Source organism: Bos mutus, chromosome 27 (genome assembly GCF_027580195.1).
Source record: "Bos mutus isolate GX-2022 chromosome 27, NWIPB_WYAK_1.1, whole genome shotgun sequence".
NCBI classification, from domain to species: Eukaryota; Metazoa; Chordata; class Mammalia; order Artiodactyla; family Bovidae; genus Bos; species Bos mutus.
In genome coordinates this window covers 8279155-8305954 of record NC_091643.1, presented here as the reverse complement: position 1 = coordinate 8305954, position 26800 = coordinate 8279155, and the positions used below count along the sequence as shown (strand labels likewise).

The 26800-nt window shown below is 48.8% G+C and overlaps 1 protein-coding gene and 1 long non-coding RNA gene across 8 annotated transcripts in view; one reads left to right on the top strand and one right to left on the bottom strand.

The window, feature by feature from the left end:
• SLC20A2 (solute carrier family 20 member 2) overlaps window positions 1–26800 on the bottom strand; it is a 118511-nt gene that overhangs the window by 18722 nt on the left and 72989 nt on the right. For all 7 annotated transcript variants that reach the window (XM_070364200.1, XM_070364201.1, XM_070364198.1 and 4 more), the window contains 6 exons: window positions 26656–26796; window positions 25300–25385; window positions 22242–22338; window positions 10010–10126; window positions 4981–5184; window positions 3030–3597 (listed from right to left, as the gene is read on the bottom strand). In XM_070364200.1, the coding sequence (XP_070220301.1) occupies window positions 3030–3597; window positions 4981–5184; window positions 10010–10126; window positions 22242–22338; window positions 25300–25385; window positions 26656–26796 (1213 nt within the window). The remainder of the gene's footprint in view (window positions 1–3029; window positions 3598–4980; window positions 5185–10009; window positions 10127–22241; window positions 22339–25299; window positions 25386–26655; window positions 26797–26800) is intronic.
• Window positions 4672–7542, top strand: LOC138985937 (uncharacterized). Its single transcript, XR_011462865.1, has 4 exons — window positions 4672–4788; window positions 5536–5749; window positions 6325–6443; window positions 7408–7542. It is a non-coding gene; the product is annotated as an uncharacterized lncRNA (long non-coding RNA).

Here is a 26800-nt window from a genome sequence, read left to right as displayed (position 1 = left end):
TCCTTTCTATTACAGTGTTTTTGATCTCCAGTGTTTCTTTTTGGTTCTCTTAGGATTCTCATCTGTCTGCTTACCTGTCCATCTAATGGATGCCTATTTTGTCCATCAGATACCTCAGCATATGAATCATAGTTGTTTTAAATTTCCTGGTCTGATAATTCTAACATCTCCCCCATATCGGTTCTGCTATTTGCTCTGTCTCTGCCAGTTGTGTTTTTCGCTTTTTGGTGTGCCTCGGAAATTTTTCTTGATATGCAGATTCGATGTCTTGGGTAGAAGGAACTGCTGTCAATAGGCTGTTAGTGATGTGGTGGGTCTGGGGAATGGAGACCTCTGTGGGTCCTTTGATGACCCCTTTGATGAGGTCTTGGTCTCTCACTGAGACTGTGCCTCTGAGCTGTGAACTTGGCAAGTGTTTCTCAGTATTTCCTCCCTCCTTATGTGAGACAGGATGGCTGGAGTTGGGAGTTTACCTTCTCCGGAGGGGAAGCCAAGGGCAGTCTGGAGTGTGTTTCCCCTTCCAGGTCAGTTAGCCTGTAGTAATCCCCTGCAGGCTGGGCTCTGGTGACCCGGTGTCTCCTGAGTGCAGCCTGGCTAAGCACACGATCTCTGTTCTGTCTAGTGGCTGCTTTCCTTCCCCCCCAGGGCAGGAGGGATTCCTCTTCCCTGATACTCACTGTTAGGGCTTCTGGATAGTGGGCCCCCCCTACCCTGGGTCCCCCAGAGCCTTAACTCTACTTGTCCCCCCTGAGCCTCCAGGGCCCATTGCTCCAGTCCAGGATTCCATGGCCCTCAGCACAGTATCCACTCCTGAGTCCCTCCTCCAGGACTCCCTGCATCTTTGCCTCTCCGACCCTGGGGGCAGTGGTTTGTCCTGTGCTCTCCTCTCCCTTTGAGATCCAAGAAGAGTTGTTGACTTTTCAGTCTATTTGGTTTTCGCTTGCTGTCAGGATGTAGTGATAACTCCCAAGCTTCCTACAGGCTTTGAATGATGCCTGTGGTTCCAGCCCACCCTCCACAGTCTGGAGACCGAGTCACAGAGAGCTGTCTTCCCACGTTGGCATCTCTCTAACTGCGTGGCCCTGGGCAAGAGTCACATTTCTGAGCTTCAGATTCCCGGTCTCTGAGGGGTATCACTTAGAACTGCAGGCTTCCCTGTGGCTCAGACGGTAAAGAATCTGCCTGCAGTGTGGGAGACCCAGGTTCGATCCCTGGGTAGGGAAGATCCCTAGGAAAAAGAGAGTGGCTACCCATTCCAGTAATCTGGCCTGGAGAATTCTTTGGACAAAGCAGCCTGGCAGGCTACAGTCCATGGGGTCACAAAGCATCCCACATGACTGAGTAACTAACACTTTCACTTCCTTTCACTTAGGACTACAAAGGACTGTTCTGAGTAGGCCTGGAGTAAGTTACAAGTGCCTCAGCTCTGAGGACTGGTACACACTTAACACCCACTTGTTGAGTAAACAGAAGCCCCCTCCTCACTGCTACACTGTTATTTCTAAACCTTGCTTTCATCAGACTACATCCCTGCTCAAAAGCCTGAAGATCAGCCTCCAAACTGCAAACAGCTGCTCTACACTCTGGCCACCTGCGGCAGCTACCGCCTAGACTCTTCCTTGGCCTTGAAATGCTGTTTTGGGGTGTTCTGTTACTTTCCCAGGAGTATGCCTTTCTTGTCTCCTTAACTGGAACTTAGTTCTAAAGGAAAGGGATCCAATTCATAACGTGTTGCTGGTACCAGGCTTTCCATAAATAATTTGTGATAAGGAGGAGGAAGTGGGCTGGTGGCGGAGGGGAGTAAAAAATTATTAAGAGAGGACAGAACATAGTGCCCCCAATAAAATAAGATGGCAATGCCTAGGTGACGCTGAGCAGAACATAAGCTGTCCAGGCCTCTTTGTGTGGCTAGAAGACATCTTTTAAAAAGTACAGAAACGCAGCTGCACATGGTGTAAAATGGAGTCATATAACTGGGCCAAAAAAATATAATGATGAAAAAAAAAATAAAAAAATATATAAAATGATGGCACATTTCCCTCGTTTGGATGGAAACATTAGGCTGCATAATAACTATAATAGTGAAAATGTCTGGACATTGATTATGGGAAAGGACTGTTCTTATCTTATTATATAAGCACCTCCCCTTAATCCTCATAGAAATCTCCTGTGTTGGTACTAGTTTTACCCCCATTTCACAGATTGGGACACCGAGGCTTTGGAAAATTCAGTGACTGATTCGGATGCCTGGCCAGACTCTATGCACTCCTACACATTCTGGCCTGCATGCCCAGCTGACCTGAGCTCTCCATGCTCTTGCTAGTGATTCTTTCCGGAAAACCCACCAGGCACACTCCTGCCTTGGCCTTGCAGTGCTTTCCCCTCTTCCGGAAGGTTCTCCAAAGATGCCATCATAGCTGTGCCCTCAGTCCCTGCAGGTGTCCCTTGGGGACCCTCCTGACTGGAGCGGCCATTCAACACAGCGGCCCCCGGGGTCTCCCACTTCCCCCTTCTGACACGCAACGCGGTCTGCTCCACTGCAGGAGCTACTTGCTCACATATGACCCTTGTACAACTTGGGGGGAACCTGGGTACTTCTCTCTCTGCCTCAAAACCAAAAGGCACTGATGCCAAATGGCACTGGACTCCGGCCAGGGTAGGAAGCCGGGACAGTTTGGGCAGAATCAGGGCTCCAAGCCCAGCTCTACTGATTCCACCTGTTGTGATTTCTGACCCCAGGCCAACTCTCCCTGCATCTGGTTCACTCAAAGATCTGTGCGATGAAGATGCAGGTGCTGCACTTGTGGACAAAACCTGGCGTTGGCACACCCCGGGCGGTTGCCACCCGCGTGGTTCCAGGGTGGGCCAGGTATCTGCTGTGCCCGCCCCGCCCCCTCACCCTGACCCCGCCCCTCACCATCACCAGGCCCCTCCCCTCACCCCACCGCTTCACAAGACCACGCCCATCACCCATCCCCACCCCAGCCCCGCCCTGACCCGCCCCCGCCCCGCCCCGCCCAAGTTCTGACCTCACATCATTTCCACCATGCGCGAAGGAGCCGAAGCAGGCGGTGAGGACCTGCAGGAAGTGGAAGAGCAGGTGCACCTCGGGTGAGTCCTTCTCCTCCTTCTCCTCGTCCGCCGGGTCGTCGCGCGGCGGCTCGGGCTCGGCCAGCGGGGGCGCCAGCCGGACCTCCACGCCGCCCTCCTCGGCCTCGATCTCCGCCTCGGCCACAGCGTTGCAGTAGCTGGAGTAGCTGTCGTAGCGCAGCCGGCGGCGCGAGTAGGCCACGGCATCGGCCACCAGCTTCTCGCTGTCCTCGGGCGCGGGCGTGTCGCCGCGGCGTGTGGCCAGGCCGGGCAGCCCGCAGATGGCCGCCGTGTAGCACGTGTAGCTGTTGTTGCGCCGCAGCTGCCGCGGGGCCCCGTCGGCCGGCCGCTCGTCGCGGATGCGGTGCAGCAGGTCCTTGTAGAGCCCCGAGTCCTTGTGCACCGTGTGGTACACGTGGCCGTCGGCCCGCGCCGTGCCGTCGAAGCCGAAGGTCCCGTTGGATACGGGCGACTTGGTGGTGCCGTGCGTCATGGACAGCGCCCGGCCTGTGGGGACAAAGATAGATTGAGCCTGGCCTGCGGGGACAAGGGGCAGACTGAGCCTGGCCTGAAGGGGACAAGGGACAGACTGAGCCCGGCTGAAGGGGACAAGGGACAGACTGAGCCCGTCCTGCAGAGACAAGGGACAGACTGAGTCCACGCCTGGGGTGCTGTGGGGCCACCATGTCAGCTCAGGAAGGCTGGACAGTGAGGGTTTTTGCATTTTCCCACCGTACTCTTTATTTTCCAACTTGACTAAGCAGGCCATGCAGTATGGTAAAAATAAAAAGGGAAACTTGGAAACATACAGCAAAGGGTAAAACTAACAACACGGCATGGCAGTTAAAAGACGATGCTGCACTCTCCTAAAATGCGGAAGCACTCTTTCCTTTTCCAGGAACGGGTAGGAGGAGGATCCGTATCAGGAGCTTATTTTACAGAAAACTTGCCCCATTTCCTGTGAGATACACACTCCAAGTGCTCCTTAAAAATAGGACACAAATGAACCCACCTATGAAAGAGGAACAGTCACAGGGAGAGAACAGACCGGTTCTTGGGGCAGGAGGAATGGAGGAGGGATGGAGTGAGAGGCTGGGGCTAGCAGATGTAAGCTCATAGGAGGGATAAACAAGGTCCTACTGTACAGGGAACTATATTCAATATCCCGTAATAAACCCATAATGGAAAAGAATATTTTTAAAAAGGATGTGCATATATATATATATATATATATGTATATACACACATATATATCACTTTGCTGTACAGCAGAAGTTACCATGCTGTTTAATCAACCATATACTTCAATTAAAAAAAAAGGCTGGTGGACACAGTCAAAGGCGGTCTGTCAGATCAGTTGGCAGAGATCATTCTCTTTCTTGGCCAAGTTGCAGATCCGGCCTGGACCGCAGTGCCAGCACCCCTGCAGGGAGGCGGGCCTGGCAGAGGCAGGAGCTGGCCCATCACTGTCCACAAACACTGTGGGAGAGAGGACCCCCGCTACGGCCCTGATGGTGTCTGTGATTCTCTAGTGGGACCACCGCCCCGGTTCCAACGTCAGCTTTCTCTCTGCATCTCCCAGGAGGAAGGTGTTTGTATACAAAGCTGGATAAACTGATAATCCGATCTCCGGCAGTTAGTTGACTGCATGTGGAAGACACAGCTGAGGGGCCCAGAGATGCTGCTGGGAGACTGCAGGTAAATGGCTCTTGGAGGAAAGTCACGGGACAGGAACAAGCCTGGTCTGGGACTGACCAAACCCTGGGCCCTTCAGCCCCTGAGTTTTCTCTGGGGACACTTGTGTGCACTGGAGCCTCGTTGCCACATGCAGGCCAACTGTCCCCCCAAAACTGCCTCTGCCGCGGGCCACCCCAGCCCCCAGGGACTTACCATATGGGGCCCGGGGGTGGTGACCCCCCGACATGCTTTCTGAGGTCCCCGAGGGATCCGCAGCTGAGCCCGTGAGGGGGACAGTGCTGTCATCGTGAGCCTTGGCACCTGGCAGCTCTTTAAATACTGGGGACTCCACTTCCTGAATTTTATTGAGACTTTCATCAGAGGCTCTTGATAAAGCACATTCTTTTTGTAATTTGCCTGAAGAAAATAAGAGTCATAACTGAAAATTTGGGAAGAGAATTCTTATTTTTGACGAATGAATATAAAAATAAACATTTATCGTGATACTTTCATACTTTGGGAACAAAAAATAAAAGGGAAAATAAAGTGGACAATTCAATCTGGGAAACAGGCTAGAAAATTCAGCTACGGAGGGAAAGATGGAGGCTCAGCCCTGAGTTATCTTATCCAAAAGCAACAAAAAAGACAGGATTAGATCTGATTCCCAAGGTAAACATTCTGTAAATTCTACAACCATCTAGACCGGCCTTCTGTTTTCTTAAACTGACCTCAGAATCACTGAAATGTTTATCCTTTTTGTCTTCATAGATACTGTTAGGGTCTGTTTGCTTTTCTTCTGTTCAACAAGAGACTGCGCTCAGATTTCCTCAGGTCACCAAGTCTTAGAAAACAAGTAAATCATTTTCCTCAAAAGGAACAGAGAAATTCTGCTTACTTTGAAAAATCCTCTACTTTCAAAAGAAACCAGGGATTTTCAAAAAGTGGATTTGAAGCTGGAGTGCACTCTTGGTAATCAGATCTGGTATGTGGATTCCTGGTCTTGCTGCCTCACAGTTCCCTGAGGAAACAGCTAAGCTCTAACCTACCCAACCGACACGGACACGGTCTTCTCGGTTCCTCTGCCGGATACACTCATGCATCACCCTCGTTTCTGTATTTACCTAGACAGATCACTTCAGTCTCTGTTGTTGTTGTTGTTCAGTCACTCAGTTGTGTCCCGACTCTCTGCGACCCCATGGACTACAGCACGCCAGGCTTCCCTGTCTTTCACCATCTCCCAGAGCTTGCTGAAACTCAGGTCCACTGAGTCGATGATGCCATCCAACCATCTCGACCTCTGTCGTCCCCTTCTCTTCCTGCCCTCAATCTTTATACCTCTATCTCTATATTTATCTAAGTCTAAAAGACAGATTTTAAAAAAAAACAAAAACTAAGTTTGTTTACTACACGGAATAAATAAAGGTACACACAGGTTTCTGACCTCAAGCTGCTTACAGTGTAGATGAGAAAAGTTAATATCTGTAAAGATTATAATAACAAATTTTTTAAACTGTGTTTTTTGGTTTGTTTTTTCTTGTTTTGGGCCACACTGTGCAGTTTGTCGGATCTTAGCTCCCCAACCAAGGATCAAACCTGGGCTTCTGCAGTGGAAGCATGGAGTCTTAACCACTGAACCATCAGGAAGTCCCCCCAAAATGTGTTAACGTATGAAACAGGTATTACCATTTTCTGTATTTTATAAATGAGCAAATTGAGGCCCAGAGAGACTGAATCACGGGGCTGAAGGTCACTCAGGCGGTAATATGCAGTCAGTTCACTGTCCACGCCCTTAGCCATAGTCTGTATTTAAATGAATAGAACAAGGTACCTATATGTTGAAATGTCAAAATACATGTCATTGGCCAAAAAAAAAATCTCTTGGCAAGCCAGACTGGGTAGTAATGTCATTTTCCTACTGTAACATTACAGTCTAAAGGTGGGAGCGAAGATTTTATGGTCCATAACTCAGGGAATTAGTGCAGGACAGGGAAGCCTTGGCGTGCTGCAGTTCATGGGGTCACAGAGTCAGACACGACTTAGCAACTGAACAACAACAATCAGAAAAAGCTTTAAACATCAAGAGCATTCAAGTTTAGTTTATCACTCCCACTGGGGTTAAACCAGACAAGCAGGATGTTTAAGGTGGGGGGGGTGGGGTTCCTTCTCAACCAAGAGCAGGGAGCGGCTACCCAGGAGAGGAAGCAGCAGCTGGATATGAATCCATCATAGTGTGAAATCGCTACTTAGTTTGAAGTTGTATGTACTAATGTAGTGTTTTAATTATTAGTTTTTAAAACTTGCACATGGCAAACTGGCTCTGTGTGTGTAGAATTTTGATTCTAAAAAATGTCTAGGGATCTCACTGGCGGTCCAGTGGCTGGGACTTCACCTCCCAATGCAGGGTACACAGATTCAATCCTTGGTCAGGGACCTAAGATCCCCACAAGATCCCACGTGCCTTGTGGCCAAAAAACCGAAACATAAAACAGAAGCAATATTGTAACAAATTCAATAGACTTTAAAAATAGTCCACATTAAAAAAAAAAATCTTAAAAGTCCAGATTCCTGTAACGCCTACCCCTATAGTCAGGCCCTCTGCCCCAGCCCTTGACAACTACCGTCTGGTCTCTGTCCCTACAGATTTGCCTTTTCCAGATGTCATGTAAATGGAACCATAAGACGTGCTTCTGAGGCTGGCTCCTCCGACGTGGCACGATTAATGCGCCTGAGGTTCATCCATGCTGGTGCAGGCTCAGCAGCCCACTCGTCTTCACTGCCGAGCAGCAGTCTAATATGTGGATGTATTTATTTCCATAAATACGTGTGTGTTTGTTCTGTGGATAATCCAGGCTTTTAGTTTTTGGTGATAGCAAATACAGCTGCTACAAATATTCATCTCCAGGCTTCTGTGTGAATTTAAATGTGCGTTTCTCTAGGGTAAACACCTAGGCGTGGGTAAGTGATTAACCTGATAAGAAACCATCAAACTCCTTTTGCGTTCCCACCAGGAGTGCATGAATGAACATTCCAGCCACGCCTCATCCTTGTCAGCATTTAGCACTATCCTTTTTTTTTTTTTCTTAAAGCCATTAAAATAGATGTGTGGGAATACCTCATTGTGATTTTAATCTGTGTTTCTGATGTCGAGAAGCTTTTCATGTACTCATTTGCCATTCATGTATCTTTTTTTGGTGAAACAGCTATTTAAGTTTTCTGTTTTAAATCGGGTTGTTTTCTGAGCTTTCTTCATATGTTCTGAATACAAGTCCTTTGTTAGAGGACTTGCAAACACCTTCTCCCAGTCTGCAGCTTGTCTTTTCTCTTAATAGTGTTTCTTAGAGGGCAACGGTTTCTAATTTTGATGAAGTGCAATTTACCAACTTCTTTTATGAGCTGTGTTTTTGGTATCAAACCTAAACATTCTTTGCTCTACCCAAGGTCCCAAAAGTTTTCCTCTTTTTGCTTCCAAAGTTTCATAGTTTTCTATTTATACTTATGATGCATCTTGAGTTAATTTTTTTTTCCCCAAGGTGTAAGGCTTTAGGTCAAGGGTCTTTTTTTGGCATTTGATGCCCAGTTATCCCAGTATCATTGATTGTATCAGTGATTTTCAGCAACTGACTCTGTTGAAAATCACTTGGCCATATTTGCACGTCTGTTTCTGGACTTTATCCTGTTCTGTTAATCTAGGTGTTTATCCCTTCGCCAGTTCCACACTCTCCTGTAGCTTTTTGTGGCATGGGTCCTTCAACTTTACTCTTCTCCAAATTTGTTTTGGCCATTCCAGTCCCTTTCCCTATAAAATTTTTTAAATTAATGAATTGTTTCTTTTTGGCTATGTTGGGTCTTCGTTGCTGAGTGAGGGCTTCCTCTAGTTGCACCGACGGGGGAGGCGGGGCGTCCCTTCATTATGGCTCACAGGCTCAGCTGCTCTCGGCATGAGGGATCCTCCTGGGGTCCCGTCCCCTGCAATGGCAGGCTGACCACCAGGGAAGTCCTCCATATACATTTTTAAAGTGACTTGTCTAAATCTACAAAATATCCTGCTGGGATTTTTGTGCATTAAATGTACAGATTGATTTGAGAACGGACATCTTTCCGGTATTGAGCCTTCCCATTCATAAGCATGGTAACGTCTCCTCGGTTGTTCAGTTTTTCTTTGAAATGTGGGTTTCAAATTCAGATATGTCCGGATCAAACCATGATTGTAAGGTACACTCTGAGGCCAAAAGGAAATACTTCTTTTCTTTTGTGAGCCCTGTAAAGCGTGTGGCCATAAGGCTTGGAATTCAGGCATGTTGCCAGTGACAGGAAAGTAGCTGCTGCAGTTTTCTAAGCCAGGATCTTCTTTTTTAAAAAACTGCTTTCACAGAGGTATGATTTCCGTACGATGAAATTTATGCCTTTTAAAATGTGCAGGTAGATGACCTGTGACAAACGAATACAGACTATAACTACCCCCCAATTAAGACAGAGTCCTGCAAGGTTCCCTCCTGTGCCTGCAGAGCTCTGTTTTCGGTCCCTAAAGTGCCCTTCTGTCTCTAAAGCCCCCTCCTGTCCTGCAGAGTCCCCCCACATCCCCTTCTGCAGTGACTCCAGCAGCCACTGGTTTCTGTGGCTGTGGACTGGTGCCCTCTGGAGCCCTGCAGGATGAGTTTGTTTGTGCGTGGCTCCTCCCGGGAGTTCGCCCTCTTCATTGCTCCTCCGCCCTCTGCTGTATGAAGTTTGGTCATCCACTCACTTGTTAACGGGCCTGTGGTTTGTCTCCACTTCTTGGCTAGTATGACTTAATTTGTGTACGAGTCTCACTTCTTCTCTTGGATAAACACCTAGGGGTGGAATTACTTAAGTCATATGGTGAATGTTTGCTTAACTTCACAGGAAACTGCTAAACGAACTTTTCCCATCGTTGTACCAGTTTTTGTTTCACCAGAGATGCGTGGGAATTCCAGTTATCACACTCAGAATCTGCTCTTTTTACCTTTCACCATTCTTGAGGGAGGGCAGTGCTATGCTGCTGATTTGCTACCTGCCGTTACCCACGGCAACGAGGACCTCATTCTTACCAGGATCCCAAGTTATCCAGGAAAAGTCTGAGCCAGAAAGCAGGCAGGCGCCCTGAGACAGGGCCCGGCCTGACCGTGGTCGTGTTCCCTCTGGCACTTAGGATCACGGTGCATGATGCCTGCAGGCTTAGGAATCAGAGCCTTTGTGCAAATCAGAAGAACAGAAGAGCACTTACCTGTTATCTTCCTCCGCATCCACGGACACACAAAGAGCCACACGAAGAGGGCGAACAGCAGCGCGACCCCGAAGGAGATGAGGGCGATCGCCCACATGGGGAGGACCAGGCCCATCACTGGGGACAGAGGGGACACAGCTGTCACGGGACACGTCTCCAAGGCCGGGTGTGACATCCCCACTCCTGCCATGCGCCGGCCCTGAAGTGCATCATCTGGATTCTGTGTTTAATAAAACTCTCAGCCACAACACTGTGCTAGACTTCTTCTGGGGAACAAAGTCTTGTGTTTAAGACTCACGACTGGGACTTCCTGGGTGATGTGGTGGATAAGAATCCACCTCTCAGTGTAGGGGACATGGGCCCCTGGTCCAGGAAGACTCCACATGCCTCGGAGCAACTAAGCCTGTGTGCCACAACGACTGAGCCCATGCATCCTGCAGCCCGGTTGCTCTCGGGCACTAGAGCTCCGCAAGAGAAGCCACTGCAGTGAGAAGCCCATGTACCACGACAAGGAGTAGCCCCTCTCCACAAGTAGAGAAAGCCCACGACGAAGACCCGACGCAGCCAAATAAATGAATTATAAAATTGTAAAGAAATAATGGAGATGTACTATTTGCCTTGTGACTCTGTTGTTAACTCAGTGAGTAAGCTGATCATTAAAAAGTGACCAACTTGGCACAAACGACATATTAAGTTGGGAATAAACCCATTTACAGTATTATCTCAATACCTAAATTCCCGAGTGGACAAACGGGGGCAAGAAGGGGTCTGTCTTCCCTCCCGATGCCCGCCCCCGCCTCCCCAGGGCAGCCCGTAGCCCAGGACTGCAGCGGGCACAGCAAGGCTGGCGGCCGCCTCTCTGGTTTCTCAATAGTCAGCAGCCCGGCTTTAAATGGACATGACGCTTGGACCACACACACAAACCTTTTTTAAAGTCAGCTTAAATTGAGAAACAGCAGACGCAGGAAGAGTCTGCTGCTCCGCTTTGTAACTGCTGGACAGCAGGGCATAAATTTCTTGGGAGAAACGTGCCTTCCTTGTTCCAGAAAGAGGAGAGTGACTCCCATCACTGGAGACCTGGCACCACCACCAAGATGGGTCTGCACAAACAGACCTTGCCACGCTGTCTTCTCTCCTGTTAGCTTCCTCCGTATGTTTCCTGGCCTCTTTCCATAATTTATCACCCTCTGTCAAAACGGTACATAAGTCCTGAAGTCTAACTGCTTCTCTGAGTGCTCATTTCTTTTCTGTGAAGGCTTCCATATGCATAAATAAACCCTTTTATTGTTTAAAAAAAAAAAAGTCAGCTTAGATAGAAAAGTGTTTTCAAAGGACACTGACTTTCAAGCTCAGTTCTTCTTTCAAGGGCCAACTCATGGAATTACAACACAGAAAAGCTTTTCATTGCTGTCCGGTCCAGCACACAGAGTTGCCATTCCCTCAGTCAAGAAAAAGGTGGAAGGTGGAGAGACATCAGGCTTCCCTGCCCTGCAGGGCCCCGAGCCCAGCTCCCCTGGTGACACAGGTGTGATTCAGACACTCACAGATGCCCCCTCGCACAGGCACAAGGCGACAGGCACGAGAGCACTCACTAGAGCACTGCCTGTAACAGGAAGAGTTTGTAAGACAAGTGACCCACGCATCATCATGGAAGCGTGGAGTCAGCGTGGCGTGTGGCGTAAAATAAGGTCGAGATAAATGGACTGATAAGAAGAGATGATGCTCTTGTCTAGTCAAGTGAGAAAGGCCAGCGAGATCATGGTGTGTGCAGCACCACCCAACTTATGTCTAGAAGAGAAACACTGCCGTTTCCCCGCCACAGCCAAGTGTACACTCCTGAACAGATCGTAAAAGTTCTGGGAAGAACCAGCGGTCCCTCCTGTGGAGGGATGGGAAACAGGAGGGGTCTCTCCCTGTGCTGTACACTATCCATCTTAAGCACAAGGCCACCCACCCCGGCATCTCACTCCCAAGCCCGAGGCCTTCAGCACTATACCACATTCTTTCTAAATAGAAGGAGAGAAGGGCTCTTAGTCACAAGCACATGGATAATGACAAAAACAGAGAAGGCAAAGAAAAAAAAACTGTAAAAAAACTTCAATAACTTGAAAAGCAGAAACTCAGTCATTTGGGAAGCAAAATCAGGTCTATGTATCTGCTTGTTCGTTTGCTAAAGGCTCCTATAGCACTTACTTTCTGCTTTCATACTGCTAACTTTGAAAATTTATAATAAGCACACACTTTTGTAAATTGTTAAACTTTTTTTAAAGTTTGAAATAAATGAACTGTTTAAAACTCTGCTCTTAAATAAACCTCTAATGCTGCAGGCTTTGTTACTATTAACTGTTCTTTTTTTTTAAATATAAAACTGACTTTCTTTTTTTCCATTATTTTTTTCATTGGCATATAATTGCTCACTGTTAACCATTCTATAAAAAGTAAGGGTGGCTCAGACGGTAAAGAATCCACCTGCAGTGCAGGAGACCTGAGTCTGATCCCTGGGTCGGGAAGATCCCCTGGAGAAGGGAATGGCAACCCACTCCAGTATTCTTGCCTGGAGAATCCCATGGACAGAGGAGCCTGGAGGGCTACAGTCCATAAGGTTGCAAAGAGTTGGACAAGAACCATTCTCTCTCTCTCTCTCTCTCTCTATATATATATATATATATATATATATATATTTATATATAAATCAACTGAAAATTATTCAGGTAAGGTATTATTAGACATTTTGGTAATGGTAAGAGGGAGAATGGGTAGTTAATACTCTAAATGGGGAGTCAGGATTAGCATATACAAGTATGGAAAGTAAGAACCAGAATCACCCAGCCTTGGCACCGTGGAAGGGTCACTGGTGGGAGCAGACACTCAGTAGCCAGGCGGCTCCACCATCCAGCACCCGGACACGCCAGCAAGCAAGGCCCCACATGGGGCTGCGCTGGGGCGGCTGGCAGCCCCACCCCAGCCCTGGCTCTGTCTCCGGATCCAGGCTTGGAGCTGCTTATAAAACCACTCAGGCTGACCTCACTCGGCCGTGCCTGTGGCTGGGGCTCCCCGCTTCTGCTCTGTGTCTGCGTGTCAGTGTCCGGACACGGGGAAGGACCACGCCGATGTGGTTTCTTGCTGAACTGAATGGTAACTGTTAATTACCAACATCAAACCAACTGCGGCTTAAAACTACCTGGCATTTGAAGAGTCCTCCCCGTCTGCTTTGCGACTTCTGGTTGAGCTGATGATGAACTTGACACTTGGGCTACTTTGGCCTCACCACCTTAACCTGATCTAAGACAGGTGAGCTCTGGATCCTGGGGGAGGGGCATGAAGCCCGGGAGCTGGAGAGATGAGTGTCTGAACGAGTGGACACTGTTGCTCCCAGGCCCCCTTCTCCTCCATCCCCTCTGAGCAGAGCCCACAGCAGGGCAGAGCAGGGCCGCTCCATGTGCTCCTTCCAGGCCATCTCTGTACTGAAGTTACACAGGCTCCGGAGGGCATCAGGACCCACACCCGAAAGGGACAGGCTGAGGCTGGCTACACTCAAGGCTCACAACGCTTCGCGGGGACGATGAGCCACAAGGTCACCTGCTCCTGAACCGTTACCATCACGACCGCCTTCACCGTTGGTTTGGCCTGGAAAGTGGCCAGGAAGCTCCGGAGCCACCCTCTGAGTCACAGGACTGGATGGAAGATCAGAGGGTGAGGGGGCGGGAGACACGGGAAAAAAGCCAGGGGTGGGGCAAGATGGCGAAGAGCAAAGGAACCAGGAAGATGGGTGAGTTGCTGATGGTGAGAAAGAGAGAGAGGAACAGAATGGGGACTGGATCTTACTGAACTATTCCAGCAGTTTAGCAAATTAACAGCATCAAGAGCACACACCAGCATGAACGTATATACAAAAGAGAAACAGACCCACAGACATAGAAAATAAACTTCTGCTTATAAAGGGGAAAGGAGGGAGGAATAAACCAGGAGTTTGGGATTAACATATACACTATGCGTACTCAGTCGCTTCAGTCGGGTCTTGACTCTGCGACCCCATGGACTGTAGCCCGCCAGGCTCCTCTGTCCATGGGGTTCTCCAGGCAAGAATAATGGAGTGGGTTGCCATTCCCTTCTCCAGGGGATCGTCCCGATCCAGGGATCAAACCTGCATCTCTTAGGTCTCCTGCACTGGCAGGCGGATTCTTTACCACTAGAGCTACCTGGGAAGCCCAGCAGATACACATTACTATATATAAAATAGATAAGCCACAAGGACCTATTACATAGCATAGGAAACTATACTCAACATTATATAATAACCTATAAGGTTAAATCTTAAAGGGAAAAGAACCTGAAAAAGAACACATATGGTATATAATACACGATATTACACATTAAGAGTATGTGGGAACACATGTATACCTGTGGCAGAATCATGTTGATGTATGGCAAAACCAATACAATACTGTAAAGTAATTAACCTCTAATTAAAAATAAATTTATATTAAAAAAAAAAAAGTAATATATGCTTAATATGTAATTATATAATTATATATTAAGTTATACAATTTATATTATATATGACTTATATATTATGTTATGTACTTATATAGTTATGTATTTATATGTTATACATATTATGTATTACATGTGTTAGGCATATGTATATAATCCTGATTAACTGTGCTGTACACCTGAAACAAATACAACACTGTAAATCAACTATGCTCCGATTAAAAAAAAAAGAGCAGCAGGACTTACTTTCAAAGCCTCATGCAAGAGATGCTGACTAATAGTTATGGGACCCAGCTCTAACTTGTACGAAATATACAGAAGCCAAGTTTCATGGATAAAAAAATCAATGAAATGCAAAAATCCAGCACAGAAAAGCCCTTCAATCAATGTATTTTCAGGGGAAAACTTTTTTCCTTCTGAAAATTCAAGGTAGACTTTTTTACAATAAAATTTTTGACAAAAATACTTGGTACTGAGTGGCCTTCCTGCTAGGGTCTCAGATTATCCTCGGATAAGATGCTCAAGAGGGCGCTGAGGCTCGGCCGCACCCGGGGGAGGCAAAGTAGGGCACGGCTTGGGCCTGAACTGCTCCGTCCCTCGGCCAGGAGCGGCGGCCAGGAGCCCACACTGGGCGCAAGGAAGCCCAGGCCTGGCTCCAGCCCTCAGTAGCCTTTTATGTCCAGCTCTTTCATTTTCTGAACAGCAAAGATATGATGAATAGTGATTCAGCTCAAACCTCAGGCATCCTTACAATTCTCTCCCAAACCCCCTGAAGATCAGAATATCCAACGGACTTGGGGAGGAAGTACAGAGAACCGTTAGACCCACTCACGGTCTTCCGGAGTCCTTTCTTTGGTACAGCGCTTATTTTTCACGTACAACTATCACTGTTACAATCTGATGCTTTGAACATGTTGGTTTACAACAAAACCCAAACTAGTGACTCCATTTATTAGCGAAGAGAGGACTAGTAAAAAGCGATTCTACAGATGAGGTCCACGTGGCGTGTGTGTGTTAGTTACCGAGGGAAAATGAGGCTTCTCCAGACCCCTCCGGCTCGAGCCCATGTTAGTCCCTTACACCTCTCACCCACCTCGCCAGCACCCTCTCTTCTCCCTTTCTCTGGTTGAATTTTATAAATAATACAAGATTAAAAAAGATCAGCCATAGATAATCAACCCGCCCTACCTACTGTACAGCACAGGGACCTCTGCTCAATATCCTGTACTAACCTGTATGGGAAAAGAATCTGAAGGAAAACAGATTCATGTATAACTGAACCACTTTGCTGTTCACTTAAAACTAACATAATGCAGTAAATCAACTATACTCCAATATAATTTAAAAACTTTTTAAAAATCAGCCATACAAAACTGTAGGATGTACAAATATGAAAATGCCTCCTGTCCTCCCCTCTTGAACCCACTTCCCAGAGAAACACTGATAAATATTTGGTATGTATCTTCCCAGGCATTTTCTAGAGATAAACGAACATCTAGTGCAGAGTGTGTGTGGATTTCTCTTACTTTGCCTTCAATTGAGTAGATGTAGACTGTACTGTATATATTGTTCTGGGCCTGCATTTCTCACGTAACTGTATACTCTGGACATTTTCCCACAGTAACTCACACACACACACATGCAGACCTCATCTGAAGAATCGCTTTTTGCCAGTCCTCCTTCCCTGATAAATGGAGTCACCAGTTTTTGTTCTGTTTCAGATCAACATGTTCAAAGCACTGGAGGAGCTCCCTAGGTAAGAGAAATCCTGGGGCAACTTTAGGAAGATGAAGCACCACTTTGAAATTACAAAATGCTCTTTCCTAATCTGTCTTATAATTGGGATTTTTCTTCCCCCTGCATATGGTACTAGCTTTCTCAAACCAGGGTTTACTTACAACAGTTCTGAGAAGGAAGTGAGTTCAAATCACTGTTCTGAATCCTGCTCTGAGTGAAATTGGAGACTCTTCTCAGCCCAGGCCTTCCCCACCCACGGCTGGGAACCACCCCAGCTCCAATGCCTGCTCCCTACAGCTCGGAATGTAAAAATTCAACACAGAACACAGAGCATCTCTGGGAACCAAGATCTTTCTCCTGAGTCAGCGGGGACTCGAGGGGTGCCTGATGCTCTGGGTTCCCTGGGGCTGGACCAGAAGGGCTGCCACTAGGGGAGGAAGAGGAGGAGGACATGGAGGGGAGAAGGAGAGGCTGGGAAAGGAAGAGAAGGGCTAGGAGGGGGAGGAGGAGATGGAGGGGGAGGGGGAGGAGGAGATGGAGGGGAGGGGGAGGGGGAGATGGAGGGGAGGGGAGATGGAGGGAGGAGGGGAGATGGAGGGAGGGGGGAGATGGAGGGAGGGGAGAGAAGATGGAGAGGGAGGGGGGGAGGGGAGTGGGAAGAAGAGGGAGGAGGAGGGGGAGAGAGAGCAGGTGGGAAAGGAAGAGAAGATGGAGAAGGGGAGGAGGGGAGGAGGAGGGGGAGGGGAGTGGGAGGAGGGGAAAGAGGAGGGGAGAGGGAGAATGGGGGGAGAGAGCAGCTGGGAAAGGAAGAGAAGATAGAGAAGGGGGAGGAAGGGAGAAGGAGGAGAGGGAGGGGGTGGGAGGAGGGGGAAGGGGAGGGGAGTGGGGGGCAGAGGGAGGGGGAGGGGAGAAGGAGGAGGGGGAGGAGAGAGAAGATGGAGAAAGGGGAGGAGGGGAGAGGGAGGAAGAGGAGGAGAAGGCAGCCCATCTCAGGCACAGACCACTTTGGGGAAGCCAGACAACCAGGCCTGGTGGAGTCAGACAATTCATCTGCTGGTGAGGAGTTAGGGCTTTTGAAGAGCACCTTTTTACATAAGGACTGTGGTAAGATAGCAGCATTTATGGTGAAAGGATCATATTACTAGGGTTCGGATCAGGTTAGGCTTATTAGATAAAGCGGTCTGTATAGTCAAAGCTCTGGTTTTCTTGTAGTCCTTTATGGATGTGAGACTTGGACCATAAAGAAGGCTGACCTCCAAAGAATTGATGCCTTTGAACTGTGGTGTTGGAGAAAGGAGATCAAACCAGTCCATCCTAAAGGAAATCAACCCCGAATATTCACTGGAGGGACTGATGCTGAAGCTGAAGCTCCAACTCTGGTCACCTGATGCAAAGAGCCGACTCACTAGACAAGACCCTGATGCTGGGAAAGATTGAGGGCAAGAGGAGAAGAGGGCAGAAGAGGATGAGATGGTTGGATGGAACCACTGACTCAATGGACATGAATCTGAGCAGACTCCAGGAGATAGCGGAGGGCAGGGAAGCCTGGTGTGCTGCAGTTCATGGGGTTGCAAGAAGTCAGACACAACTTAGCAACTGAAGAACAACAATAGGTAAAGAGGTGGTTAGAGCAGGGACCCTCCAAACGCACAAGCATCAGGTCACCCCGAGCGCTCCGTCCCATAAACCTGGACTGCTGGGCTGTGTTTCTGGTTCAGCGGGTCTAAGCCTGAGGATCTGCATTTCTGACAAGTGACCACGTGACGCCAATGCTCCTGGTGCAGGGACCACACTTGGACGTGGGAAGCGTCATTAGCTAGTCTGCTCTGACTCCACAAAGCCGTGTGCCATGAGCCTCACTCAGCATTTCTTCTAGAAAGGCAGAACAAAAACCAGGTCCTGCCAGCTGAAGCCCTTCATCAAAAATAAACTTCAGGCTTGTATCCAACCCAACCCAAGTGATTTATCCAACCCAACCCACTTTATTTCCTCAAGTTATTTTTGCTTCTTGTGAATTATTTTTTTAAGGACAAAAAGGCAAAGACAATCTTTGAAGAGCGCTAACTCGGTCTCTGAAGTATGAGGATGACTTCTGAGACAAGTCACGTCAAACGCAAAGTGAAACAAATCAAACTAGGCCCAAGATATAAACAACTTCAAAATAATTTAGGGAGGAGGAAGGGAGGAAGTCAAACCAGAGCTCCGTGACTCAGCCCACGGGGACCCACCGGGTCCAACTCACGGGGAAAAGTGCCACTTATCAGAGTCTCTGAAAGTTGCAACAGGGTTAGGTTGATGCCACCACTCTCTGTCAGAACATTTCATTCTTTCCTCTTATCTCTAAGGCCCCTTACACTGAATGGAAACATTTTAAGGAAGAAAAGGACTAGAAGATTAAATCTCAAAATCAGCTGAAAGGCCGGCCAGTTGTGAGAAAGGCAGAGGACTGGGTCTTCCTGGCTCACTTGTCCCTAGATATGACACCAGGGCTACAGACGACCCAGCTGGACGGCAGAGAAGCCGGCATGAGGAAACAGGATGGAATTAATGTCTTAGTTTCAAGGGCGAAGTTAACCTTCAATGTTTAAATAAAAATAGGATTTGGACTCAACTACTGGATGGATATTCTAGAAACACTCCCCAGAGCAAGACCTCAGCAAAGTCCTTTTCGGATTCTGGCTGGACCCTCTGTCCTGACCTCCTTCCTTCCCTATGCAAAGCCCCTCACCCCCAAACTTCAAGTAAGGAAAAGCTCCCACAGCAGCGTGTGTGGGGAGACAGAGACGAGCTGACTCAGGACACGCTGGAGACGTGAGGCTGAAGAGATGACCGATGGCAGGGAAGGAAACCGCGCCCCCCAGACCCCTGAGCATATCGTGAGCAGCCCCCGAGCTCAGCGCTCTGCCCTCGTCACCTCCTGTCATGTGGCCTCCCTTTCACAGCGGTTCCTGCCCACCCGTCTCTGCTTTATGAGGTGCAGAGGCTCGGGGAGAGGAAGCGACGGGCTCTCCCAGCACGGGGAGCTTCGACTGTGTTCCCAGGTGAGTATCCATCACCAAGGTTCTCGTACCGACTTCCCAATATTCCCAAACAAAGGGGCAGCCACCTTCTTCACACTACCTGGACATTAAATAGATACAAAACCACATCATTTCCAAATATATTAGAAGCCTTTTCTTGAGGGGGGTGCTGAGCTTCATGGCTCGTGGGATCTTAGTTCCCCAGCCGGGGATTGAACCCGGGCCCTGGCAGTAAAAGCACCAAGCCGTAACCATTGCACAGCCAGGGAACTCCCTGGAAGCCATCTTTAAAGAGAGTGAGGAGAAAGGAAAGAATGTATGAGGCCGATGTATTCTGATCGTCATTTACGGTGACATCAGGGACCAGATGCTGGGTGTCTGACCCTGCCCTGTCACGTGCCAATGGAATACGCTAACGGGGGCTTGGAAGTAGGCTGCCCACTTTCAAGTCTGCTCTATGCCTCACTAGTTACATGGCCTCAGCACTCAGCCAGCTTCACTGTGCCTGTTTCCTACCCGTCAGGAGATGTTGGCAATATTACTGATTTCCTAGAAGAGTTAATTCATTTAAAACTCAGCTCAATAAAAGCATTTATTTTTTATTATTCTTCAAAACTTCTCGATGAAGTATTTATATTATCCTTGGTTGCCTCTTTCATTTTATAGTTTCATTTCTCTAGCATAATTTTATCTCTTAGTAATCTGATTCTTCTAGAGAATTTGCAATAAAACTGCAGCAAAAGACGAGAAAAACAGGGACTTCCTTGGTGGTCCAGCGGTTAAGTCTGCACACTTCCAATGTAAGGGATGCAGGTTTGATCCCTGGGCCGGGAACTAAGTGATGGCCAAAAGATAAAAAATTAAAATATTTTTTTATAGATGAGAAAAAGAAGTGATGGAAAAAATAGGTAAGTCTAGAAAAAGTCAAATTTTAATAAAAATCATACATTTGTGGTCTTCTGACATTCAGATCAAGAACCAGGGAGAGAGAGAAATAGAGGCTAGGAAAAAAAAATACAGAATTTAGAAAGAAATGATTCTCATTTCCACCAGTTCCCATTTCTAGGACTCTGTCTGACAAAGGGCCCCTCGCCTTCCTTTGTTAATCTCTTACATAAATAGCGCAGGAGGCGTCTGGTCATCAACGGCTGCTCGTCTTTCTGCTCAGCTCACCTGGGCTCTGGGAGCTGAGTAAAACCAAGACCAAGTGCTCGGGTGGGCAGGTGACTTCCCACCTGGTCCTCTGGGGCCCGCCCAGCACCACGCGAAAGCTTCGTGAGATGCAGACTTGGGGTGGGGTGGCCTTCACACTGGACAGCTGCTTTTTCTCTGCCTCCGCCTCTGCTTTTTGTTTTTTTAATGGATCGTGGAAATAGCCTTTGACAAATACACTTCATACTCTGAATGATCAAGCCAGAAGGGCCATCAGGCTGCTGTTGTCTGAGGCGAGGGTCTCACCTCTCTCCAGCTCACCACGACGCTTACCTTGCACTTTTCATGTAACTTAAAGCAGCTGTGATGCTTCGCCACTACCCCCACCCCTGCCCCTGAAATCTGAAAGCCCTGACCTCAACTCTTCAAAGCTGTAAGATCCATGTTCTGAACACTCTTCAGAAGACGCCCAAGTGGAAGGTTACGCAGAGCTATGAATCACGGCAGGGTGGGGCACACCCCTGGTGGCTCAGTGGTAACAAATCCGCCTGTAACGCAGGTGTAATGGGTCTGGGCTGGGAAGCTCCCAGGTGCCTTGGGGCAGCGAAGCCCGTGCACCACAACTGCTGAAGCCCATGCAGCTAGAGCCCGTTCTCCGCAACAAGAAAAGCCAGCACGGTGACAAACCCGGGCACCGCACTATAGGGTAGCCCTGGCTCGCCGCAGCCAGAGAGAGCCCACGTGCAGCGAGGAAGACCCAGCGCAGCCAAAAATAAAAAAGAAATAGAATTAAAAAGAACCATTCAGAAAGAGTGAAGTACACAAACATACAGTTAGATACGGCTATTAAAGCCTGAGAAAAACTGCCTTGAGAAAACCCCGCTGGCGAAATTAATAAGGATTTCCCCCATTTCGGAAGAGGGTGCTTTCGACTGTAAGGACGCACCATTTAGCAGAAGCTTTATCTTTTCAACAGAGACAGGGAGATTTCTGTCAGATGTGGCCCACAACTGAGTATGAATCCTTAACGGACATTAGCGAGAAGGAGAACACCACCGCGAGCCTCTCCGCTGACCGGGCGCCCCCACGATGACGGGTGTGTCAGGATCCGGCTGTAGGAGGCCCATCCCAGGGAGAAATGGGCACCCCTCCCCACCGTCCTCTCCGCAGACACTCAGACGGAGATGCTGAGTGAGGCCCCTACAAGCTCATCAACACGGAGATGTGTGCAAATACCAATACTGTGTGAAAGCATTTTACCCACTAAAAAGGTTAAAGAAAGGGAGTTTTAACCAGGCCCCACCCCAAGGCCTTGGGAAAAAAGAACACAGGCCATCAGAACGGGAAGAAAAGGAGGAATTCTGAAAACAGAAGTACCGCTGGTTCAAGGATCTGGGGGACGAAACAGCACAGCTCTGATGACTGGACTTACTGGCCTGATGAGTTCTGGGGGTGGGGGGTGGATGTTTGTGGTGTGGACACGTGGGAGCCCCCCAACCCTGTCCAGGGTGCGGACCTACTGTTTACACCTGCCCCCTCCTCCCCCGCCCCCGGGCCCCCAGCTCAGGGAGGTTCGGGCTGCCACATCACGTCCTGTGACTCTGCACCAGGAAGGGGATGTTAATCGTCTTTTTTTTTAACCCAAGTCTCTGGCTTTTCTATTTCACACCTCTCTTGAATATGTAAAACAAGTAACTGCGCCTCCTGTTCTTTGCTCTGCTCCGTAAAGACCACGAGTAGCGCTTCTGGCTGGCGGCCAGCAACAGCGCCAGGCCCAAGTCCACCACCCAGGCTGGACTCTCACACGCCCGCTGGCCGAGGGCTCTTACCTGGGGCTCCGGTGTACATGATGGAGAAGACATTGATGGCGATGGTGGCGGCGTAGAACACGGGAAGCGCCCGGAGGCCGTTAGGAACGGGGTCCTCCTGCGGGGTAAGGAGATGAGGGGGCAGGTCAGGACTCCAGGGGGTGTCTGCAGGCGGGCAAGATGACATGCAGTGCTGCTCGGGGAAAGCCCCGCCTGGGCTGTGTGCACCCAGACCCAGCGCTGGCCTGGGCTGTCCTTCCCACTCGAGCGCTGTGTCAAAGGGCCGCCACGGGGACCAGCAGAAACATCAACGCACAGGGACCGCGGGGGCTGGCGGGACACTTGGGGACAGAGAAGGGCTGCTGGTGAGGCCAGCTCCCAGGACCCAAGCCCCAACCGGCCTCCCCTTCAGAACCCAGGGCGCTCACTATCCTAACGATGCGCACGCTGGCCCCCTAAAATCCACCTTCCACAAATATTTTCAGGCCTGACCCTCCGAGGACGCCCTGAGAAAGTCAAGTGACTTCAACACCACGGCATTGCTACTGGATTTTATGTGACTCTGTGACACACGCCTGCTGTGTTGAAATACATAAATATAGAACCCCGTGCTACAAGTTTCCAAATCTTTTCACAAGGTAGAGCGTTTCACCTTCAACTGCCACACGGAAAAGAACTGCGGGCTCTTTGTCTAAGAAAACATTTTTTTCTTTTAACAACCTTAGGCTTCTGGTACAACAGTTCCTAAATCTAACGTTTCAACGAGAACAGTACTGCACATGTTTAAGGCAAAATATCACCTGGGAGAATATTAGAAATTTAGAGTTTACAGAGGAAAAATGTAGAGTTTGAGGGTGTGGATCCACAGAGGATTCTGAAGCAAAAATATGAACTGGGAACTCAACGTAGCACTTGCATGTAGGTGTTGCTTCAATAGTTCAAAAAGGGGCTACTTTCTAATGACTGTGTAAAACACTCTTGTACATTGATATGAATCTATTACCTACCCTATTACAAGGAAAATCAAGTCTAAACATTTCTTTTTTTTTTTAGGTCTAAAAATTGATGAGCGCTACAGAAGTCAGGATCAGTAGCCCGTGTGCATGCTAAGTCACTTCAATCGTGTCCGACTCTTTGCGACCCTATGGAGGAGCCCACCAGGCTCTTGTGTCCATGGGATTCTGCAGGTTAGAATACTGGAGCGGGCTGCCACGCCCTCCTCTTGAAGTGAGCTACAGAAGTCAGGATCAGGAGAGACTATCTCAAAGGTTCCTACTGTCAAATGCAGACGTGTAGAAATTAAGCCCGTTTGCGGAACATAAGCGCATCAAGAGCTTGCCTAGAATGTCTCTAGCGGCCCCCAGCACTCCTCAGGAGGCCAGAGTGAATGGAAGTGAAGTGTAAGGAGCACAGAGAGCAGGGGTGGGAGGTGACGCAGCTGCATGGGAGTCCCGGCCAGGCTCAGAGGCCAGCAGGTGAAGGGCAGGTATGAAGGGGTGGGCAGGGCCTGGGAGGAGCACGCCGCCCCCTGATCTGCCATGGGCCTGGGACAGGAACCCGGGCTGAACCAAAAACAGAATGCCCACATGCTCACATGCCTACCACCTCTGCTTCCAAACTGTTCTTTTCTGGGGACAACAGCTGCTAAAGATAGACTCCTAACTGGTAACTTGTGAAGGTGTAAAGTCTTGTGTTTGTGTGCTGTAACTGAATCACCTTGTTTTCTTAAATAACCTACTCTTTTTATTTTTTGCCTTGCCACAAGGCATGCAGGAACCCAGTGCCCTGACCAGGGATCAAACCCTCAACCCCTGCATTGGAAGCATGGACTCCTAACCACGGGACCACAGGGAAGTCCCCAGAGAACCTATTCTTAACACACGATGACAGCGGTCTCACCGAGCCCTGTCTCCTTTCCTCCTCCTTTCTGTCCTTCCTTCCATCCACCCATCACCTGTCACCCGTCCAAGCAGCCTTTGTTCTCTCTCAATAGACACTCAGCCAGTGGCTCGGAAGGGCTGGGCAGAGCTGGGCGCTGCCTACACATGTGAACAGGGAGTCACGGTGTCCACTCTCAACAGACCTCACAAAGAGTGAACAGGGAGCCAAGCAGGAAATAAATCCCTGCACGACGATGTGAGAGTGCAGTGATGAGAAGGCAGGGAGCTTGTGGGAACACAAAGGGAGGAGCCCAGTGGAAGCTGGGGTGGGAGGCGTGGCTTCCTAGGACGGGACACCTGGGGGCAGAGGAGGGGCAGGAGCCCGCCTGGCAGGGATGCCCAGGGCAGCAGAAATAAAAGGGGGAGGCTTACTAGGCACCTGCCAAGATGCTAACAGGTCCTGGCACAGCAGGAGCCCAGGAGAAGGGATGGTCAGTGTGCGATTACCCAAGAGACCTCAGCCTGACTCGAAGAAGAGCCGTGTAAGGACACAGCTCAAGGCAGGCACGTCCGACGGGCTTGGCGTGTGCCGCATGACCAAGGGCAAGCGGCAGGGCTTATAAAGTGCTGCAACAGCCCCTGACATTCCCCTAGAACACTGATCTCAGTAAGTTTTCATTTTCATCTCATTTTATTTTTGATTAAAAAAAATGTACCCCCATAGGTGTAGTTCCTTCTTTTTATCTTGTCCTCAAGGACAGGGGAAAAAAAAAAAAAGTCCAGTGTCTCATGCTTCCCTTCTCCATTAGAAAACAGAAAATACCTTCCATGTGGGTAAAAAAATTCTCCAGTTGTTTTTAGTGCTGGGCAGTTTCAAAATCGTAACACTATCTCACTCTATTCTGTTTACTGGTCACAAAATCATTGTCTTTCCTTTTTGAGGCGTGAGCATTAGTGCCCGGGAATGCTGACCAGTGAGCTAAGTCATAGGGCAGGGCACCTCGTGTCCAGTCCTCGTTCCGGGGGGCCCCCGGGCACGCCACCCGAGTCCTCAGCCTGCTTTATAATAATGTCTGACTCCAACATCAGGGGCTGTGCCTTAGTAATTATCCCTCTGAGCCCTCTCACTATTAATTTTTATTGAGCAGAACCAAACTTAGCTCTAAAACTTAACTAAAAAAGATAATAAACTCACTTACCTTTTTTAAGATGAACATTCTGATCAGTACAAACAGCACGCCAGACATGAAACCAGACAACAGTGGAGATATAAACCAAGAAGCAACTGAATAATTAAAAGAAAATCTAATGAATGTTAAAATTCTACACAATTCAGGTCCTATTTACATAAAAAGCAGTAACTAACATACAGCATACACATTAACAAACATTCCTAGAATTATTCACCTTTAACTCAGAACTCAACAAACCCACTGACCTCCACATGGGGGTCACCACCCTCAGACACAAACCCCACCCCAACAAGCATGAACTCCTCCAGCCCACCACACACGTGGCCACCCCAGCTCTGGCCTCTGAAGACGGTTCCTCCGATTCCCACTGAGCCCCATCCTGTGCCAGCTGCGGGGCTAGCTGAAAAGGGGGCCCCGTCCCTTTCATATTCCAAGGCCAGCCTGGCACTGTTCCGCAGCCTCTGGCCACGCACTAGAAACATCTGCGGGAGTTTCCAAAAACCAGTTAACGCTCCGGCTCCAGCTACAGAATTCTGATTTCAAAGGTTTGGAAAGGGGTTTGGGCACTGATATCTTTATTGCTCTCCCAGGTAATTCTAAAGTGCAGCCGGAACGAACCACTGTTTCAGGAGCCGGGGATCTTGGGTGAGCTTCCCAGTATCTCAGGTGAGTTTCTGGGGAGTTCATCTGAGTTCCCTGGGATCAGGTGAGTTCTCTGGACATTTGTGTCCTGACTGGCAGGTCAGGGGTCTGTTCAGGCTAGGGGTCCTGAGGCCACTATGACTCATAAGACGACGGAGGTGGGTGAGACAGTGTTTTTCGTAGTGGGCATGTGGGTACTTATGGGGTTTGATGGATTTTCCTCTCGCTGAAGAAGTCAGAGGCAGGAAGCAAGCTGTCAGACCTCTCCAAACAGTTCCCACTGGGCAGCCCGCAGTGCAGAAGGAGCACCCGGTAGGCTGGGAAGGGGGGACTCCTGGATGCAGTGGGGGTGAGCACCTCACTTCCGCACTTCCCCATCACCAGGAACGCTGACTCCTGGACAAGGGCCCAAAGCTTTTCTCTGACTACAGACTGATTTCAACCAGGTAAATTTCTTAACTCCCCATGAACAGCAGATAAGACACTGGTTTTCAAAGCTGAATGACAATGCGGCATTTGATAAGAGCATCTGGAGTTTAAAACAAAAAAACAAAGAACCGCCTAACAGTTCACCATCTTTGCTAACAGAAATTTTAAGGGAAAATGTATTATCAGCATACATGAACATTTAAAGGAAAAAACATAATGGTAACTTTTAATAACACTTACTCTAGAAAATGTAAACTTTCCTTCTTATACGTAAAAGAAAATGCCAATTACCAATCTTGACCAGCTCCATCCACTGCACACCTTGGGTACCAATTGCGACGAGGGAGAACCCTATGGTGGCCCCGACGATACAGTGAGTCCCCGAGATTGGGAGCCTCAGGAAGGACGCAATGAGCTGCCAGACAGCTGAGCCTGT